Source organism: Pithys albifrons, chromosome 6 (assembly GCF_047495875.1).
Source record: "Pithys albifrons albifrons isolate INPA30051 chromosome 6, PitAlb_v1, whole genome shotgun sequence".
In the NCBI taxonomy this organism is placed as follows: Eukaryota; Metazoa; Chordata; class Aves; order Passeriformes; family Thamnophilidae; genus Pithys; species Pithys albifrons.
The window spans coordinates 23,934,816-23,956,142 of record NC_092463.1 but is presented as its reverse complement, the minus strand read 5'-3'; the positions used below and the strand labels follow the sequence as shown (position 1 = coordinate 23,956,142).

Below are 21,327 nucleotides of genomic sequence, written 5' to 3'. Positions count from 1 at the left end.
CTGAAAAGAAATTCAAATACTTTTAGCTGTGGAAATACGTGGAAAGGGGATCCAAACTTCCAAACTCCTTTCTGTTGCCAGCTTCTCTGACTTCATATGTAGTTAAAGCTGAGAAAAATATGGTGCAAAATATTTTTCACTCACTTAGCTTTGCCACTTACTTACATCATGAAGGGGTTTTTTTTCCTGCCCCTGCTTCCACATTTATACTGAAGGATAAGTTAAATCTGATGAGTATTTTCATGTATTTGCATATACAGTTCTTGTGGAAAGAGTTATTTCTCAAAATGGCTGCCAAGTGAAGGTGGTAGTGGCTTCATTTTAACTGAGAAATAAGATCTTTGGTTTTTTGGCAGTTCTTTCTAATGGAAGGATTTTTTTGTGTGTGTAACTTGTTAGATGTCTTTGTATAGTTCAGCTTCTTCTAAACTATGGAAAATAATAGGGGGAGGATGAAGAGGGATGACTATTAAAGCAAATTGGAGATGCATTCTTTTCTGGACATTAACTTAATTGTGTAACTATCCCTTTTTCATTTTTCTTGAACACTTTTTCCTGCATTGAGGCTTCACCCATAGCTAGTCCCCTTTTCCTTCAGCTAACTCTGCCCTCCTTGCTATGTACTTTTCCTCTTGCCAGGGTTTCTTTGGATAGCATGTATTTGACTTTCCCTTTACCCTTTTTTACTCCCCTTTATCTCTTTTGAGGCATTGACATCCTAAGCTGTTGTGGTACAGGAGGATTGTCAGAACGAAGAAGGTGTTTTTTCTCTTGTTGTTTTTTTGTTTGTTTGCTTGTTGTTGTTTGTTTTTTGCTTTTTTCTTTTTTTTTTTTTGAACTGCAACATGCTTGCTGTTAGAGCTGTGGTGATTATCAGTGGCTCATATTGGTTATTCTTCCAACCAGATGTGCTGGATTCTGCACTCAATTTTCTGTTTTATTTATTTTTCTCCAAAGTCTGAGACCCAATATATAATGAATAGGATTACGTGCAGCATAAGAAAATTATTGGTGTTGTGCTAGATGGTCATTGTAGGTCCCTTCCAACTGCATCTATTAGATTACATTATATTCACATTCCATTATATTTAACTTCGTGGCATGTCCCTGCCTAGATGTAAGATTTTGCAAATATCACCACAAATAATATTATCATCTGCTTAATGTTTATTTTTATTTTTTTTAAAGCTGTTTTGTGACCTGATCCTAAAATGGAGGCACTGCCCACTTTCTGTCCTGACTCTGCATCCTGACATTGTCCTTTGTTATGTTTGGAAGAAGATGTACCTGCATCTGATTGAAAGTTAATTGGTATCTCTCTGTAATATGCTCAAGTGGCTGTTCAGTGATGTCTGTGAGGTGACCTGTCTTGCCTGAGGCCTGTAATTTGTGGAGCAGATGAAGTACAGTGGCCAGAGTGTGCACTCAGCAGGTGCTGAGCTTTCAGCTGCAGTGCATCTGGAGGCTGACATAGGCTGATCATGCAGCTATAGATTTAAAAAGCAAGTTTTGCACAAGATGTAATTTTAAACACTTTAAATTGGCATGGCTATCAAGAGAAACAGTCCTTCCTGAGGAATCTTCCTGAGACAAAATTCTTCCAGACTGCTGTTCCCATTCTCTTGTTGACCCTTTCCTTTTCCGGCACAGGTATATGATCAGTTCTCCTCTGGCTGCAAACAGCAGTGGAGGGGTAGCATCAGCAACTAGCAGTTGGTTGCAGGAAGCTCTTTCTCCTCTTCCAGAAGCTTGTATTTTATTGATTGCATTCATTCAACCTCTTATTAAAGTGATGTCCTATTGATAAGATTACTAAATTGCTTCAATGCAATTTTGTGCTGTATTCCTGTGCTCTTTTAGAGGCTTGTGGTGTTCCTTGTGTTTTGTCACCACAAGAATTGCTGTGCCTATACAGTGACCTGATCTGGTTTAATGAATAGCTCAGTCAAAAAGACTGGCTTTAGATGGCTTGCTGTGCAGCACAGATGCTCTTGTACAGCTAAATGAAGGTGGATGGCTAAGGGAAGAGTGTTTGGAGTTTGGTTAGCTCCAGTGGCCACGGGAAAAATAGGAGAAAAATGCTGATCTACCTTTGTCCTTTGGTGTCCTTCTCCCTTTTACATTCAATTCCCTCTGCCTGCACCTCAACTCAAAAAAAATCCCTGAAACCCCTTGCAAAAACATTTCCCAGTTGAATTAATTATTTCAACACAAACATTTGTGATGATAGTGCATGGATAAGGGACTGGTGGTGGGGCACATGGTTACAGTATAGGTAATGCCTTTCAATCAGGAGGTTGCCACTGTTTCCATAGGAAACAGGCTGATTTAACTGTGTTATTGTTGGCTGTGGAAAGTTCATAAGCAGGGTAGGTAAGCTTGTAGCAGTGTCTTGCTTCTCACTGCAATCTTCCCTACAGTTCCCTTCTCTCTACGCAGCTAGGTGACATAGTTAAGGTATGAAAGGCTGCATTGTCCCTGAGAATGACAGCACCTTGGAGCAGATGCTGCCTTATTGGACAAATTGGTCTGGCTTGTAGGTTGTACCTGGTTTTCTGGATGCCTTTTGAGAAAGTGGATTGGCAGTTGCAGGCTGTGTAGTTGTTGGTGGTAGAAATCTGTTTCCAACCTTTCTTGAGGTGTTCTTATAGAGTACACAAAAACTGAGCTATGCTTGTCTAATAGGATATATTTCAGGATATATTGATTGTGGTATGCATATGTAGTGTGATTACTCTGAATGTGTGCATTTCCCAAGACCAGTGAATCTTAAGTATTCATAGTAGGTCCTATTGTGACACTGACAGTCTAAAGCAAAATGGCCTATTTGGCCAGAAAGTCCAAGGGCTGCAAACCTAAGAAGTAAAAAAAAAATGTCTAGCATGATGTGTGCATGGTTAGGCTGTGAAAGCTCTCAGGAGAAGAAAGTCTTCCCACTGTAAGACATTGGAAAACAGACTAAATGCACATGGATGTGTCCCTTGAAGATAAACTGGCTTTTTTGTAAGGAGAGGTTGCATTTGGTGAAGTCTCATTACATGCATTCTCTCCCTAGCAGTTGTTGTTGAGTGGTCTGTGTAGTGGTCTGTGGTGATGTGCTTGCTGTATCTAGCAAGCATGACACTTGTTCAAGAAATACCATGAATCTTTATCCCTCTTTACAGATTTGCAACAGTGAGGTATGACCAGGCATCCAGGAACATTAAAAACCAGTTCATGCATCTGACCAACTACAGTGTCAACAAGAAGAGTGGAGATTATGTCAGGTACTTGGCTGGAAAACGGAACTTAATCTCTAGAGTTCGGGTCAGTTTACCTAAGCTGGCCTAATGCTGATCCATAGAGGTGGGCCAGTGGTGTCAATCTGCTTATTTTTTTATTTTTAGCTGTGATGATCCTGAAGTAGAGGATTACGGGAACAAGTGGAGCATGAGTGCAATGCTGAGGTACTTAAAACAAGAGGGGAGAGACACTGCAGGTCAGTACAGATCTTGGTTTTTTATTCATTTGTTGGATCTTAATCACCTCACTAGTGTGAATCCTAAGGAAGAGCCCCAGTGAGTCCCAGGTAGCACCAGAGCAGGGTGGAGGGAAGCATTGTTCTTTATTCTAGCACTAGAGCTGTGCATTCATTCCTTATTCCCAGAGATGAGGCCTAACCCCTTCCCTTTTGCAAGTAGTATTTTGATGCTTTCTCAGGGTGTGTTTCTTAATGTTTTACCTACATTTCCCGTTTTTTAAGGTCATTCCATTCCTTCTAAAAGCTTCCCTCCCTCTACTGCTCCCATGGCCTGTTCAGTCTGATGAGTGACCAACCTCTGGAGAACTGTGCCAGTTTGAATGACTCTTGGATGTGGTGTCATCTTTCCATGGCTCAGGTTTTTGCTGAGTGTTTTCATTTCAGTCTGTGTTTCATACAAAATAGCTCCCTCTTCCACACCTTTGCCAGGTCTGCTGGGAGTAATTGCATCTGCAGAGCAGAATCCGGGTTTATCCTTTAAGGGATAAATTACCTGTGATACTGAGGCATCAGTTAAACTACTGATAGCAGCTATGGCCCATATCACAAATGTTGCCAGGGAATACTCAGATGTGGGAGAAGGGGATTTGAATCTGGCTTTCAGATGGAAGTAGACTTTTTCTCCATCATGTGCACGCATGGCTGTCCAATCACTTGCACCATGTGTATTCAGCAAGCTGTGAACATGTAGTTATTTATATGGATACATTTCGACACCTCACCCCAACCTGCGCTCCTGACCAATGCAAGCAGGTTTCTTTAACAGTCCATTACAAGACTTCTTGCACCTTTCTCTGATGCATCTGGTTCTGGTCATAGGGAAGCAGAATGCTGGCCAGAAAGTGCTGGCCTTGTCTAAACTGGCAAGATTTTTGTGCTCTAGGATGTTTATGTGCACTGGAGTGTTTCCATGCTGTGTTGGCTTCACTTAGTTTTCTTCTAGTACGGAAGTTCATATCTAAATTTGTTTGCATGCTTCTCCTGCAGTTTTTCAGGTCCCTGCATGTCATCATCTGAGCATGAGAAACAGTAATTGCAGGCCTAAAGCAAACTCTCAAGTGGTTTGTAGTAGATTCTTGGGATTACCAAATGTCTGTGTGTATTTGTTCTTGCTCCCTTTGAGGGATGGGGAAGGCTGCCCCTTCATCCCTACTAACTTTTGAGACGAGGGCTCCAATATTTTTTCATTCCCTCCTCTCACTTCTCTATTGCTTGTCCTTGAAAACAGAAACTAAGTGTAGTGTTCTTTCTATTGCGTGACTCATCCCATGCCCAGTGTAGAATCCAGGTCTACGTCTGATGTCCATCTTTGCTTGCCTTTTGCTCCCTCTCTCTGCTTAGACTCCTGTTCCTGAGCTCTGTTCACAGGCTAATGCTGGAGCTGCAGGGTGCTTTCTTACTGCAGGTTTTCTATAGGTCAGCAGGACTGATAGCTGGCAGCAGTCATATAATTTTGAAAAGATTTATGAGCTTTGGTATGGGAACAGCTGCTTTAGAGGAAGGTGCAACACCACAGAATGATTATCTCATAAAAGTCCACAAGAAAATTTTTTGTATCTTGGTGACTTATGGCTTATTCTCTGAAATTTAAGGGCTTATCTCTAACCCACTCTTGTTTAATCCTTCCTTAATACTCTGAGTGGGCAGTGGTCAGACTCCAGCTGACTTGTGCTGATGTATTTGCCATACATTTCTGATTACCTGCACTGTACATATACTTGCATTTATCATTCTCATTTGTGAGTGTTTTTGCACTAGGATACTTTTGCACGTATCTATATACTTTACAGTTGCATGGATTTCTAAACATCATTGCTTGGTCATCCATAGGCTCTTATGTGCTTTGATTCACAAAGGTATCTGTCCTTATGCATATTCTCATGCCTTTCTAGATGTTATGTGTTACTTCACAGTCTACTTTTTCCTTTTTTTTCTCCCTTCCTCCCCTCCTTGCAGCACTGATGGCCAACGTGGAGGACCTGATTATCAAGACTGTAGTTTCTGCTGAGCTGGCCATTGCCTCAGCTTGTAAAAGTTTTCTTTCACATCGTGGCAGCTGTTTTGGTAAGGCACTGGGGATCTTTGTTGATTGGCTTTTGAGTACTGTTTGTAACTTCCCTGTTTGTGATGCTAGAGAAATATGCAATTCCCTAATGCCTGGAAATTGGGTACTGTTTTGGTTGTTTTGGTTTGGTTTTTTCTCTCCTCAGTTTAGGTCTCTGTGAGGGCAGGGGATGTTGGATTTTAGTTGACCCGATATCATTGTCATTCATCAAAATCTTGTTCTAGGAAATGAAAATGGTAGGATGATGAAAAAGGACTTGAAAGGGAACTGGGGAAGTGCTGGAAAGTTAAGTTACTGGCCTGCTGGTGCCCTTGGAAAGGATTGCTGTGGATGATTAAACACACTTTCAGAGCATTTGATATTTTCTCTTGAGCCACCTGGGGTAGTTGTTCGTTTTCCTATGTGCGTGTGGGTGCCAGGGGGAGCCGTGGTGGCGGATGGGCTGTGCTGGCGTGGGAACACCGCAGGGTGGCGCAGAGCCCGTTCCGGCAGGCGCTGGATGGACGCACCGCTGTGTGTGTGCTGGCAAAGGGATTTGAGAGCTCGCTGGCAACAGATGCTGGGACGAGGTCCAGAAAGCAGCGGCTGGTACCACAGTGTGCCTTCTCCTGCTTTCCAGTGGCTGCTTCCCAACCTTCCCTAAAGAGGCCTCCTTCTGCTCATAGCCACTCTTTGCTCATGTGGATACATGCACAAAGATGGAGTCTCAGTCAATGCTTAAACTGAAGGCCAAACTTGGCTTAAGCTATCCTCTGTTTAGGTGTCAGGTAAACTAGCAGTGACAGGTAAAGTAAATACATTTATGTGATCCTTGCACTGCACTTAGATATTGACATTTCTGCAGCATGCAGCACTCCAGTATAAATGCTGTTATCTTTGGATATTTGGGGGTTATGAGACAGACCTTGATGCCTTTGTTTAAAGTTGAAGGATCTTGTTATGCATGGAGATTTATGAGTTAAATAATAGTTTCAGCAAAGTGGTACTTTATTGGTTACTCCTGAATTATCAACAACTGGATGGAAAAAAAAAAAAGCACACCAAAGAAACTTGAACTGCCTCTTTTTTGGCTTCTCCGTTTTCCTCCCTCAGTTGTCTTGATTTCTCTGAGCTGTGTATGTGGAAACTAATGTTCCTCATGTACTTTCTGCTGGGCCTGGCTCTGAGGTTATCCCACTTCCTGCTGCCTCCCCAGGGCTGCAGTAACCACCCTCTTAGATGCTCCCCCACAAATAAACTGTTTTGTTCCATCTATTTCAGTGTAAACATAAATTAAGAGCTTCCCAGGAAAGAGAGCTTAAGTAAGAGCCATACTGCTTCCCTAGGGAGCCTTAGGCATTTCCCGAGCTCAGTACTTTTTGCCACCTTCCCCCACAATTAAGTGGTGGTCCTTGTCCCAAGGATTTGAACTGCTGTCATTTTGTATGGCTCATTTGTCATCAGTGTTGCTTGTTCTGACACTATTTGGTTGTGCCACAGGGTTAACCCTGTTGTAATAAAGACACTTTTTCCAGCTGGAAATGTTCAGAATGGCTCAGTGCATAGCTTTTAACATGGAGGAGAAGACTGGGAATGAAGATTTTGAGGCTGCAGGCAGACTCTCACAAGAGTCATTTTGTTTTTTCATTCTGGGCTGTCAACAATGATCTGCATGTGTGCTCTGAGAAGGGCTGATCATTTGAAAAGTATATCAGACTTCAGAAACCTTTATTTGAGATTCAGATGCAGAGGTGGGATTTGTTTGGAAAACTTCTAAAAAATATCACTTTGTATTCTGCACTAGGTTTTGTAATGCTGTTGGAGGTAATAGGACTCTCATACAAATGCCACCTTCTTGCTAAAAATTAAATCGTAGCTATTACTTGTCTAGATGAGGTTGACCACTTCACCAGTTTAGTGGTCTTCCAGTTCTTTCCCAAGTAAATGTTTTTATGTGTAATATACTTGCTTTCTAGGTTTAAAGGATGAGAATTCATTCATGCCTTCTTCATTTTCTAAAATAAGACCAGTGAGATAGTCTGATTCCAGCTACCAATGCTTGCCTAGAAGGTGAGACTGGTAGTTCAGGATGATTCTTTTTCTAATGTCAAAGTGGAGTGCTGCTGACAATTTGTGAAATGATTGTACTGAGTCCCAGTTTGGCTATATATTGTGAACTGTTTACTGCATTCTAGTAATAATCAGTTTTCAGAGGACTTGGGATGCTCAGTTTTGGTCCTCTGAAGTGCATCACAGAAAGCAAGTGCAAGTACTACATGATTTTATTGCCCTGTTCATGAACTGTTATAAAGTTTGTTTTTTGTGATTAGCTAATAATTCCTCATGTAAAATTAAGTTCCTAGTGAAAACTGTCTTAACCAGTAAGTATCTCCAGAGGAGAGGGGGTCCTGCAGGTCTCCAAATCACTGCCTTGTTGCAATGTAGGTAACCAGCTGGATTTTGCACTGACTTGGAGAGATGTGACATCTCAGTGTGGAAACAGGAGGTACAATAGAGATGCATATGCCCAAGCCAATTAAAGGTGCTTTGTCCTCCCTCCTGAAGTAAGCACTTCTGAGTAGGCTAGAGAAGGCAGTGAGACCAACTTTCAGACAGTCTGAAAAACCTTCCTGTAGGATGGTTTAGTAGGGCATAAAATTAAGGCGGTTGGGTGCGCCACATATTTGTGCCAACATCCAGTCTAGCACTGGATTTTCTGCACTCAATGAAACATGGGCCTGAAGGAGCCATAGATTTATGTCCTCTTTTTCATTGCCAGTTCTAGTCAACCCGTCTGTGACACTTTGAGCTCTTCTGCAATCAAGAAGGCAGGGCAGGATAGAGGAATGGGCATATCGATCCCACCAAAGCAATGATTTTCTTATTTAGGTGCTTCTGTGTCCTAAGGCCAAACTGTTCAGCTTATGCTTGTAATCACATCTACATTAAGATGGTATAGAACAAACAATAAAGTATTGTAATACTTGAGTGGTGCCGACCTGGAGCTAAATGCTTAAAAAATCTTAATTTGTATCTATCACCAGTTTCTCAACCATCTATGTTGCTATTCTTCATGATCATTTTATTTTCTTAGTAGTAGCAGTTGAGCTATTTGGGGGAAGCATTTTGTAGTATTGAGCAGTGGTGACCTGTTCCATAATGACTTTTGCAGGGCTCTAAGCATTTTATATTCTTAAGGAATTTCTGTATACAGTTGCTTGACATGAGGTAAGTCCCTGTTTAGTGACTTAGCTCAGCCATACATATACTATGCATATTCCCTATGTTTTTCTGGTTTCTTAGATGACATGCCACAGCAAAGCTGAACAGGGATTCCCTACTCTTACCTTTTTTTGGAAAGCTTAATCTATTCTATTTTTATAACCTTAGTGTCAGTCTTTGCTTTAAAGCTGGTATATAAAGATGCCATTTGGAAGCTGATAAAAGTTGTCCTCAGAGTCTTCTGGCTGTGATCAGATTCAGGATGCCTGTATCTTTCAAGACAGGTATTTTGAGGATCAAATGAGCAAGGTAGGTTTTAACGAATTTAACAAAACTGTCAACTGAGTCTTAAAGGGCAAAATGAGTTCAAAGGTTTTTCAATCCTAGCACCTATAGGAATAGGGCACCTATCCCTGCATTGTTTTTCTGACTTGTCACTGAGGCAGACCTAGAAAGAGTTAAGTCTTCCAAAAACAGTCATAAAGAAATTGCCAGTTTATCATCAGTGGACTTGTGTTACCGAAGTCTGAATCAATCCTGGCTTCTCATTCCATCTTCTACTGCCACTGTTTCTTGTAGTGACATTAAGGTCTTCAGCAGATAGATAAGAACATGAAAGTAAGGAACACCAGGTTCTTGTCTCCTGTTTTTTTTTTGGGTCTAAAGTTCTTGAAGTTTAGGAGCTTGAAATCAGAAGAACTTGGGCTCTCTTTCACCTCATGTACCCATCTGTGTATGGAGTCAGCTGGCTTTTATTTTGATCTACTTGCTACTACGTTATGTTAATTTGGTCGTCTAAGTTTGTTGAGCTGCACACCTACTCATATGTTCCTCTTTGTCATAAGGGAAGTAAAATGATGTCCAGAAATGGTTTCTGGGGTATTATCTCTTTGCTTACTATGATATAACACACTGGGTTGAAGAGGTTTCACTTTTGTGGGTGATAATTTATTGACCCAGTAAGATCAGGATTATAAAGGCAGCCCAGTTTGCACTAAGACTCCTGTTCTCTGATGTTAGACTTGAAGGTGGCCTTATTAGCTTTTCTGAATTCAGAGTTGAAAGATGATTCTGAGTCTAATTTTGGTATAGGTGATGAGCCCTGCTCAGCTGTAATCTTCTCCTCATGAAAGAAAGTAGTGGTTTGTGTAGAAGGAGGAAAAACAAGATGCTGAAAGGTCTTGAGGACAAGACTAATAAGGAGTTTCTGAGGCCACTTGGCTTGCTGATCTTGGAAGAGGCTGAGGGGTGACCTCATTGCAGTCTACAACTTTCTCAAGGGAGGCAGTGGAGGGGAGGTGCTGATCTCTTCTCTGATGGCCAGCAATAGGACACAAGGAGAAGGAATGAAGCTGCATCAGAGGAAGTTCAGATGGGACATTAGGAAAAGTCTCTTCACTGAGAGGGTGGTCAGTCACTGGAACAGGCTACCCAGGGAAGTGATCACAGCACAAACCTCATGAGAGTTCAAGGTGTGTCTGGATGATGCTCCTAGTCATGTGGTTTGGTCTAAGGTAGTCCTACAAGGAGCAGGGAGTTGGACTCAGTGATCCCTCTGGGTTCCTTCAAACTTGAGTTATCCTATGCCTCTATGTGTGTACTCTGAAATTAATCCACTTCTGAAGACTTTTATTTGGAATGTGACTGTGTTCTTCAGGCTTCAGTAGAAGGAAAGAAGATTGAGAAGTCACCTGATGAGTGATGGACTTTCTCTGGTTACCTGTAGTGCAGAAAGTGCCTCGAAGTGAGGCAGTCACACGTTTGGCTGAGCTAAGATGACAAACTCTGGCAGGTGGAGGCTGCATCTCATAAGTAGACAAGAACACCAACATGTGGAATAATTTTGTCCCTTCTTGCTGGGTCCTTTCTTGTAATAACACTGAGAGATAAAATCTTTTCCTGTTACACTAAAGCTCTCTAGAAAAAGGACTTAAGCTGTATTAGTTGGAATGCAAGGCAAATTCCTGCACAAGACTACAGCACTAATACTTTTCCCAAAGCCTTTGGTGTCCAGAATAGAGGCTTCTATTCTCTTACTTGATAGGACACAGTGGCCTTTTGCTTATCAAAGCATAAATTATTGTGCTGGTCTTTTGTAAGAACAACAGGAATGACTGGAGACCTGACTGTGATAGTCCCCAACATGTAGATTTGTTCATGTCCCTGTAATTATTTAAGATGTGCTCTACCAGAGTTGAAGCAGGTACTGTACCATCACTAGATGAAGGAATGGAGTTCATTTGCAAAATACTGTGTAGTCTCTGAAGCCTTAAGTTTGGCAGCATGTTCAGCAAAGCACTATGGCCATCACTGTAGTCTTGGAAGTTTTTCTCCCCGTCACTGATTTGTTACTGCTTTGGATGAAATTGTAGCACAGTTAACATTTCTAACTTTTTTTTTAACACCTTGTTGCATGTTGTCTATAAGCATGGTCTGCAGGATACCTTTATATAAGCACAGAAAAAGTAGGAAGGAGGAAGGGAAGACTTGAATTTCAGTGGCAAAGGTGTAATTCCTTGCACTAGGAATGTCTGTAAATATGTTCCTGCCTAAAATCAGGCAATGAGGTTTTTATTGTAAAACCAGAGGAGTTGCCTGCTATGCATATTATTTTTCATTGTTTATGTGTCCCTTCATAACCTCAGGTTGCCTCCATTCAGTTGCAAAATTGGTAGTTTGCAGTAAAGCTTTTATTCCTGGAGAACAAGCTGCAAACAAAGACCAGATTACAGTGACCCCCCCAGGAACTGAGCTTGTTCATTCTATGCCAACTCATGAAAAATTTGTTTGCACTACCATGCCTATCACTTGTGGCTTACTTTCTAGACTTACAGAGAATAACAAAGTCTTTGGGGATATTTTGTAAAAGGGAATGCCACTGCAGTCTTGGACAGGATTATAAACTGAACTTGGAATACATGGGCGTTTATCAGGACCAAAGAGCTTGAGACCATATCTCTAGCCTTCCTCTTAGTCTTAAACTATGTCATTGACAAAAAAATCTCTGGCTGAACTGTTTCTCTTAGATTTCAGTCTGAAGCTAGGCCTTCTTTTGGGAGAGTAGGAAGCTTAGTAGGCAATGACTTCTCTGTGGGGGTTAGAGGGGAGAGGCAGGCTGTTCCTGCTGTGTCTTGGCAATAGCTGATACCTCCTGATATAATTCCAGTCTCTTTAGCAAACTGTAGGGCTGAAGCACATTTTTGTGGATTGTAGTACCAAGAGGAGGGGAGCATGGGAAGGCACTATGGAAACTTGGTATCTTAGTTTCTTTCTATTCTCTTACAAGCAGTAGTGGCACTAGGTGGATTGTCATGGATATACTGTTGCCATAGAATGAAGCATTTTTGTTTTTCAGTCATTCTGTTTTCTTTACACTCCCCTCAGAGGGAAATGTCAGCCTTGCTTAAGGTGGTAAATGCAGAGGATATACTTTTGATCTTACTGTGCTCATGTGACTCTACATATTTGTCCTGCCTCTGTTTTTATTTTTACGAATGATAGTGGAGTTTCACAGTGGAAAGGATACTATTACTTCTGTGTTTAGTCTCGGTAGTGCCTTTTCTAAATGTGGAAGAGGGCCAAGGATGTATTTCTAGGTAAACTTCTGACTGTTTGTTGAGTGCATCTTTGTGCTAAGTCCCATGTGGAACCTGTGAGGCTTGATGCTGTTGCCAGAACGTGGATGTTGCATAGCTCGTGATGCCCTGAGGTACAGAGACATCTGTCTAGGGGTTATAGATATGACCTAGAATACATGGAACCTGGGGCATTATGGAGCATTAGTGGAGTCTTCTTAGGAGACCCTGAGGCATTGCGGATGACATTAGATGTCTGTGTTTAACACTGGAATTGAGCCAACAGGGATACCCTGAAGAGCTTACTGTCCTAATAAACAAGGTAGACACAAGGGAAAGGAGTTTAAAGCTCCAAGCAGCATGGTTAGGGCTAGCTGAGGTCAAGAGGTTTCCCATGTGTGTTTGTAAAAGTGGACAGAGTGACTAACTGGGTGGGAAAGATGGAAGTTTAAAGAGCAAGTGATTTGCAAGAGAATTGTGTGGGAGAGGACAAAATCAGAGGAGCCAAAATACTAGCAAAGGTCCTTTGAGGAGCAAAGGGAGGGAATGGCCAGCAGCAAAAGAAGCAACAGCTAGTCAAAACAAAATGTGCTGCTTCCTGACGGGGGCTGTGGGGTTGTAGACCAGCAGCTGCTACAGGCCCACTCATTGGCTTCTCTGCCTTGGGCATGAGCTGCCTATCCACTGGAGTTTTCTGTACCATTAAGAGTCATGGGTCTTCATCAAATCTGAGATTATATTTTGAAATAATGTATTAAAGTCATCCCTGGTCAAAATGCTTTGCTAATGTTTACACTTACAATCCCCACCACCTCCTTTCCCCTCTACTGCAGCCTTTCCTGTCTGAGGAGCAAGAGAGCCAAATGTCGATTCAGCCTCATTTCCTTGAAGTGAACCAACTCTTTAACTCTCTGCTGTTTTGCTTCCCACTCAGTGTCAGGCTACAGAGTCTAGAAAAGTAAGCAGGCAGATCTCACCCTGCTGCCATTTCGCTCGCCCTCCAAGTCCCCCCCACAGCTCATTAACTTCCCATTATAAGATACGTGAGCTTTCGCACAGCTGTCTGCATATGAAGATCTTGTCAAGCTGTCCAGCTTCCCTGAGCCAACATCAACATCAGGCAGGCAACTAAAGGTCAAGGCCAGAATTTAAGGAAAGCAGCATGGCAAAGAAATTCTCCTGCTTTTATTCCAGGCACTAGGAAACTGGTTAATTCCATAGAAATCCTTCTTTTCTACCAGTACCCTGTTCTGTGGTGTTTTGAAAAAAAATTCTCTAAGTTGCCCTGATGATCATTAACTGTATTTCTTAATGCTGAAAGCAGGAATTGCATAAATGGCAACTTCTGATTTACAGTAATTTTTTATGTAGCATCCTTTTTGCAACTCTTTCCAAACTGGAGAGAAGGTGTGTATAGAATGAAATAGTAAAATCAGTCTTGGAATGGGAAGCTGGCTTTAATCTGAACTGTGTAGGGCAGAACACATCTAGCAGATGTAATATGTTATGAATGTTTTAGAAACTAAAGGAAAAATAGTTCTTTCATGGTTTGCTGCAGAATGGCGAGCTGTCAATAAGCTAAGAGGTTATGGGAAGTTGTTCATATAGATGGAGCTGCTGGGAAGTCTGTTATAATGTCATAGGAGATGCTGCAGAAAACATGCAGGAATAATTGAAAAGAAGCTGATGCTTGAAGGAAGCAAATTTTCTCTAGCTGACTGGAACAATGAATATAGGGATTTAAAAGTGAAAAGAAGAATGGTGTTCCGTTGTTTCCAGGATCCAGTGGAAGAAGTAAATTGAGTGTGCTGTGCTTGTGTCAAGTCTATGTGAAAGCAAGTAGTAGTTTTGGAATGCCACCCTGACACCCGATCCCATCGGGTCTCAGAAGCTCAGCAGGGTCAGCCCTGGTTAGTACTTGGATGGGAGACCTCCTGGGAATACCAGGGGCTGTAGGTTCCAGTCCTAAGGCCTTCCCTGTCACTGTCCAAGCTTGCTCAGCCATGGCAAATGGGCCTTAGGACTTAAATAGTAGGGCCAGTTCTGTGCATGCTGTGCCTTGCCTAAAACATCCACTGCACAGGCTGGAAGGGCACACCCACGTGGGGAGAGCCCTGCCCTAATCTTTGTTTGCAAAGCCCAGCCATACATACTGTTTGTGGGCAACAAAGAGTTTATTTTTTCTATGTAATACTTCCCTAAGATTCATTTTTTGTTCCCCTCTCTCCCCCAGAGACAGAGTATCTTGTTTCTTAGGAAGTGAAAATTCCCACTTGTGGAATGTTATTATTTGTTCAGCCCTAGAAAGTTCACTGAATTTAACATAAATTACTTAGATAGGAATGACCTGATAGAGACTCGTGTTGGACCTTACCTGAATGCTTAAAGATGATGAACTTACAGTGTTTGCTGTGTTTTCAGAGCTGTATGGTTTTGATGTCCTTATCGATGATACTCTCAAACCCTGGCTATTGGAAGTGAACCTATCCCCATCATTGGCCTGGTAAGTGATTCCCAGTTTAATATGAGGACTGTTGCTGGAGGTAATTATCCTTAAATCTTGTGGTCCTAGGAGGGCATGATTTCATGATGCCTGCAGATTATTTGTTCCACTGCTGATTGACAGAGAGGATAATCCTTTGTTTTTTCCTTTGCATAGACAAACTTATTGCAGCAATAGGTTTTAAAAGGGCCCAGTTAGGATTCCGTTTTCTTTTTAGTTATTTCTCTTCCACAGTCTGTCATCATTGTTATCACTTCATAATCTCCCATCATAGATGAATTTTGAAACTTTTCACACTGTTTTGTGGGATTTCAATCTGCTTGGCTGATACAAGCTTTAAGGTTGTGGAGTATGTAGGTGAATGCTCAGGCTCAAATGTTTGGCTTAGTACTGTCTTTAGCTAAAATCTAAAGAGTGTAATCTTGATGTTTATGCTGACCCTCATGCTCTAATGAAAACTGGGGATTTTTTGTAGATCTCTCAATTATGATTTTATGTGAAAGAGATGTAGTTAATTGTGGTTTTTAAAAGTTCTATGACAACAAGTTTTATCTATTTCAAGAAATGTAGCCTAGGTACATTCAAACAAAATGTTTCTAGCTAAGCAGAGTGAAAACAAAGCTGTGTGTGTCTACATTAAGACACTAAAAGCTGTGAAAAAGGACAAGCAGAATCTATTACTGTTTGATCCTTAGCTATATATGTGAAAATCATCTAGTTTTCTCCCCATGTTTTTTTTTGTTAAGAATCAATACAAAGAAACTATATGGGGAGATACACTGTATACTGATGTGTGCTGTCGTTTAATGCCTGACAAATAATTTCTTTTCTCTTGCATGTGGGGACAGTGATGCTCCTTTGGACCTGAAGATTAAAGCTAGCATGCTCTCAGATATGTTCACTCTTGTAGGTGAGTGCAACAAAAAGTTCCTTCAATTTTCCACTTATTTAAAACCAATAAAAAGTAGGTTTATGCAGTGCATATTATTAGTTGAGTATAATGGAGGCAAACTCCAGTTAAGGAAAGCAACTGTATTTAGTACTGGGAAGAAGTGCTATGTGGACACTTCAACTTCGGGATATTCTGCCTGTTTGTGATGCTTAGGTGGTATTAATAGTCCTCAGTTTTATATTTGAAGGCATTATTCTTTAAGCACTTGATTTGGAAGCAAGTTACAGTTTTTATTCCAAAAATGTAATTTAAGGTACAGTTTGGGATTAAACAACACCAGGTAGAAAAAAGAAAAGCATCCTTACTAGTCCTTGGGTAGGGACAAGAAGGTCATGTATAGACTGAGATTGTGATCAGGAGTGCTAGGTTTATATGTGAGGGTTTGGCTGTCTTAAAGTTCTCATGTCGCTTCTGATGCCTGTAGGCTTCGTGTGCCAGGATCCAGGCCAGCGGTCAAGCCGGACCATTTATCATTCAGCTGAATCTGTCAGGAGAAATCCACACCAGAAGGTGCAGGTGAGTGATTTTAACAAGCCAGAGCTGAGCAGGATCGCAAAAAGTCATTCTCATTGAATTTGACTCACTAGTGAGAGGCAGTGAGTGAGATTATTTGGATTTCTAGCATAACTGCAGAAAAAGTAATTTTTAACGGTGTGGGTGGTGAAGCACTGGAACAAGTTGCCTGGAGAGTCTGTGGTCTCCCCATCCCGGGTGGTGTTCAAGACCAGGCTGGATGGGACTCTGAGCATCCTCATCTAGTGGGAGGTTTCCTGCCCGTGGCAGGGGCACTGGAGCTAGATGATCTTTAAGATGCCTTCCAACTCAAACCATTCTATGATTCTCGGAGGCTCAGGGGATGTACCTCAGTTATGCACCTCTGTTATTCAGCTACTTCGATTTTGTTGTGGGCAACAAGCTTCCAGAACCCTAGAGCTTTATAAATGTCTTCAAGACCTCCTTCTAGGCAGAAAGTGCTTCTTGCATTTGAAATTTAAGGCTTCTTTCCCATTCTGTTTTGGAATCTCTCGTTGCCTTTCCTATGGATTGTTGGTCCGAGGCCTCACGTGGCTTACTGTGACTGCCCATTGCCTTTTCTGTGGAGTTAGTGCTTTCTTACCACTGTAATGCTGAACAGCAGTTGTCCTCTATATGTTTTTGGCTATGAAGTGGGTTCCATGAATATTTGTGGAAATTGAGCATTCACAAAAGGCAGGGAGACCTGATACATCACTTGGGACTTTCAGCACATTTGTTTTCAGGCAAGTAGGGAAACAGTGTACCCTGACACTCCACTGCTGGTGCATATGCTGCTGTGATGGATATGCAACATGGCTGTGTAGCTCAAGTTCAATTAGGAAATGACAAGTCATTTTTGTTCAGTGGCAGTGTACCAATACACTGTCCATTTTGATACGGGGAAAACTCAGGGGAGTTGCAGTATTTTATTTCTTGTAAAACTCAGAGTCACCAGAAGTGAGATGAATAGCTGGTAAGATGGAATTTGAGTATCTCTAGAATGCATGTCTGTGTCTGAAACTTCTGAGGCCAGTTTAATAGATAGTGTCTCGGGTACAGATCCCTCTGACCATAAAGGTACTCTCTGTAGCAGACAAAAAGTACATCAAATAAATTAGAAACCATTCCAGAAAAAATACTCTTCTCTCTTTGAGTAATGTCAGATCCTTATGATTTGACATCTTTTACACAGAATGGTCTCAGAAAATTATTCTGCTGGGAAGCATTGAATTTTAAGGAGGCTTTAAACTTTATTTACATCTCAAAATGATGTAAAGCCTGGCCAGCTGAAATGTGAAACATTCATATGAGAGAGCAGTAGTTAGGAGCTGGGATTTACATATCTTTTGGGACAGGTGTCCTCTTTACCTCTGTTTAACCGAAACAGGTTTATAATCCAGTGATGAAGTTTTAAAGCATATTTTTCTTAAGTACCTAAATGGAAATTCCATGACTAAATAGGTGTTTAGATCTTTCCTTAGTTCAAGAATGTTTTGTCCTGTCTTTGCTGAATGCATTTCAGATTGTTGGATCTTTGATATCTGTTCCTATTTTCAGTTGCAAAGGGGTATGTTGAATGTCTTTTGTTTTTCCTTCCTCCTTCATGATGTCTTAAGTTTTGGTTGTTCACATAGACTGTCTTTAATCATTAATCAGTTGCTGTTTGGGAAAGAAATGCTGACATCAGTGCTCTTGAGAGACTCTCTTGAATAACTATCCTGAGATAGTTACTCTGTTTTCTGAGTTTCACCAGACTGAACTGGTGAAAGTTTCTTGTGCAATTTCTTTGGTTTGACTCTCTGAGTTATTTCTCCCTCTAGGGAAATGAACAGTTTAACTGCTTCCTTTGTAACTTCTTGCTGATTTGGGTTGGAGTTCTTTAAATTAATTGTAAGCAATGAAGGACCTTGACCTGTTTTGTGTAGAGCAACTGTAGAGAAGAAGTTGTCAGTAGAACAGCTTGAAATGATCGATGGGTCTCTTGAGAATCCTTTCTTACACCCCTTGCTCTCTTGGGCATTGGAGAGGAAGAGACAGCCCGAGTACCACTGAAGGCAAGAAAAGTCTAAACTCTGATGATAATTGTTTACTTTTGAACCTGCCAATGCCATAAAACTGGTCTTGCTTGTAGGCCTGCTGGCTGGTAAGTAATAACAGGGTACTTTCAGCCATTCTGAAGATGTTTCTACACCTGTTTTGGAATGTTAAATAGCATCTTGTTTCTCCACAAGAACTGGAATATTGTTGAGATAGTTAAATGAAATTACTTGCTGAATTTCAGGATTGTTACTTTTTTTTTTAATCCTCTTTATTTTATGAACAACTCCACTAGACAGCATCTGCTTCTGCTTAATACATAGCTATTAAATATCTTTACCTGAGTAACTCTTACCTTACAAAAATACCAATTTTGGTCATCATAGTTGAGTTCAGAGCTCTTTTCTGTGTGCTCTTGAAGATTGCATATCCAGATGTATTCTGCACATTGAGCACGTCTGAGATCAGGATTAGTGCTGTGTTTCGAATGGGGGCAGGATACATTTGTGCAGAATATAAGGAAGATCTGAACTGAGATGGTGGAAGTGGTTAGCTGTATCTCTGGACTTCAGTTATCATGGAATGATTTGACTTGGAAGGGACCTAAAGATCATCTTGTGCCAACCCTTTTGCCATGGGCAGGGTCACCTTCTACTAGACTGGGTTGCTTCAAGTTCCATCCAGCCAGTCTTTGAACACTTCCAAGGATGGGGCATCCACAACTTCTTTGGGCAACCTGTTTCAGTGCCTCACCCCCTTAGCTTATACTATTTTGCTTAGGTTACTTGCCACTCCTCAGCAACTCAGGCAGGAGAACACAAGGTTTTTATTTCTGTGTGTCTCTTGCAGCGTCCTGTGTCTGCGCAGTCACAAGCAGCAAACCCCAGACTGGTAAGTTCCCTGCAGTTTCCATCGCCAGTATAAGGGATGCAGTTTCAAACATTACCTTGTACGGTGCTTTTGGCACAATTAGTCCCAAATTCATATTTTAGAGCTAGAGTAGCCTGGGGCAGTAGAGTAGCAGTGTGGGGTAAAGCTGAGCAGAGAAGAAGGTACCAACATATGTTTCCACATGGCTAAAGCAAATGGTGGAAAAATATTTATATTTCTAGCAGCTTAAAAAAAACTAGGTGAGGTTTGCTGACAGTCAAGGTCAGCTGGAACAAATCCCTTGAAGTTTTGAAGACTACAAGTATTTCTGAACTGCATTTTAAATTTATAGAGAAGTTTAAAGATAAAGTTGTCACTGTGATCGTCAAATGATGATTACAGTGGCAGTGCAGTAGGTAGACCATTGAAAAGGAAAGTGCAAAAAGTAATGAGAAGCTGGTAAAAACAGGAGGAAATAGGAGTGTCACACCAAAAAAGGAGGAGGAATAAGGGGATGTAATAAGTCGGAATGATAAGGAATTCACAGGTGAATCTGCACGGCCAAAATTCAGGTGGCCCTACAAAAGAAGTAATAATTTTCTCTGGCACAGTCATCTGAAGGACGCTGCAACATTTGAGAGTGAATTGGGTCAAAATAGAGATAAGAAGAATTTCTTGAAGTTAATGGAAAAACATGGACTATTGTTAGCATAAGTCAGACTGATCTACCCTTCTAAATATCATATTTGGCACCTTTCTTGCAAGCCATATGGACACATCAATGTTAGTTTACAGTTCTAACCACCTGGCTGTGTGGGAACAGGATAGATATTATTTTGCTGCTGGGCTTAATGCACAAATGTAATGAGAATTATTCTCATTTGTTTTTTTTTATAATGTTACCCAGCAGGAAGGGAAGGTAGGACAGATGGAATCATCTTGAGAACCTAATTTGTTCTATGTACTGCTATTTATGTCATTCTGTGTAAGTTTAGCTGAGGCTCAGAGGAAAGAGTCTTATTGAATAATGAGGTTTTCTAGAGAATAGGAAGGATATTTGTGCCAAATGTCAGTGCTCAGTAAAATTAGAATCATGATGTAGGAACCAGGGATACTTGCAGAATTTGGAGATATACCAGAGCAGTTGGATTTATCTATACTTCTAAAGATAAGGCGGGTCAAAGAGGAAACAAGGTCTTTGTGAAGTTGGAGACATTTCTGTGCTACAGCCAGAGGATATTCTGCAGCGAAACACTGAAAAAAGTGTTTGTGCAGGAAGCCCAGGAGAGTTTTTTCTCTAGCGTTTTGACACTGGTGCAGCTTTATTCTCTAGTGGGAGCCAGAGCTGGCAATTCATAGGCATGTATTCTGTTTGTAATCAATGAAATCATCGTATTCAAGTGTTTCTTTAGTAAAGTAGATCATCTAATAGGATGAAAAATTTCCTCAGGTGTTCTCTTTGAGCAGCAGTTCTCATGTGATGATGATTGCTATGGTAGTATCAGGAAATGGTTTCTAAGAGAAGGTTGCCTATCAGATTTTAGAGGAAGTCATTAAGCAAAGTAGTTGAGCTGTGGGTTTAAATAGGGGAAAGCTCAGAAAGAAAGACTAAAATTTAGCCTTTCAACTTAGTGCCATCTACAGCATCAAGCAAACCTGTTTGATTACTGGCAATTTTATTTCTTCTGCAAATGCTTGTGTCTCCTACCTTCTTATCCAGATTGTCTAATTTTCTCTTTATTTTTTTTAACATCAGTTTTATTTGGACTGAACAAAATGTTTCAGATGGCACTGTCTATGTCTGTTTTATCTTTGGATCTTTCTGTGCCATCACTGCAGTGTAACCTATTCTAGTGCAGTCCTGTTTCTTTTGTTTCATCTACAGATTTTGAATAACAGCTTGTAATTTCTAATGAAACAGAGAGAACCAAATTCAATAGTCCTTAAAAATAAAGATGCAACCTGATCTTGCCATGGATTTTATTTTTTTCTGAGTAGTATGGAATATTCTCCTGACTTACCCAATTTGTTTCTGTCATATTTTTCTCTTCTTTCTAGATTAAAAATGCTCTCTGTGCATTCTTTCCT

At 41.0% G+C, this 21,327-nt stretch overlaps 1 protein-coding gene across 8 annotated transcripts in view; it reads left to right on the top strand.

Moving 5' to 3' along the window:
* Positions 1-21,327, top strand: part of TTLL5 (tubulin tyrosine ligase like 5) — a 134,446-nt gene that overhangs the window by 24,541 nt on the left and 88,578 nt on the right. For 7 of the 8 annotated variants that reach the window (XR_011698018.1, XM_071557799.1, XM_071557802.1 and 4 more), the window contains 7 exons: positions 3,165-3,266; positions 3,387-3,478; positions 5,477-5,584; positions 14,783-14,864; positions 15,713-15,774; positions 16,241-16,332; positions 19,219-19,260. Coding sequence is in view for 7 of the 8 variants with exons in the window: in XM_071557799.1 (XP_071413900.1) it covers positions 3,165-3,266; positions 3,387-3,478; positions 5,477-5,584; positions 14,783-14,864; positions 15,713-15,774; positions 16,241-16,332; positions 19,219-19,260 (580 nt within the window). In the remaining variant the exon portion in view is untranslated. The remainder of the gene's footprint in view (positions 1-3,164; positions 3,267-3,386; positions 3,479-5,476; positions 5,585-14,782; positions 14,865-15,712; positions 15,775-16,240; positions 16,333-19,218; positions 19,261-21,327) is intronic. The other variant, XM_071557801.1, reaches the window with a different exon arrangement.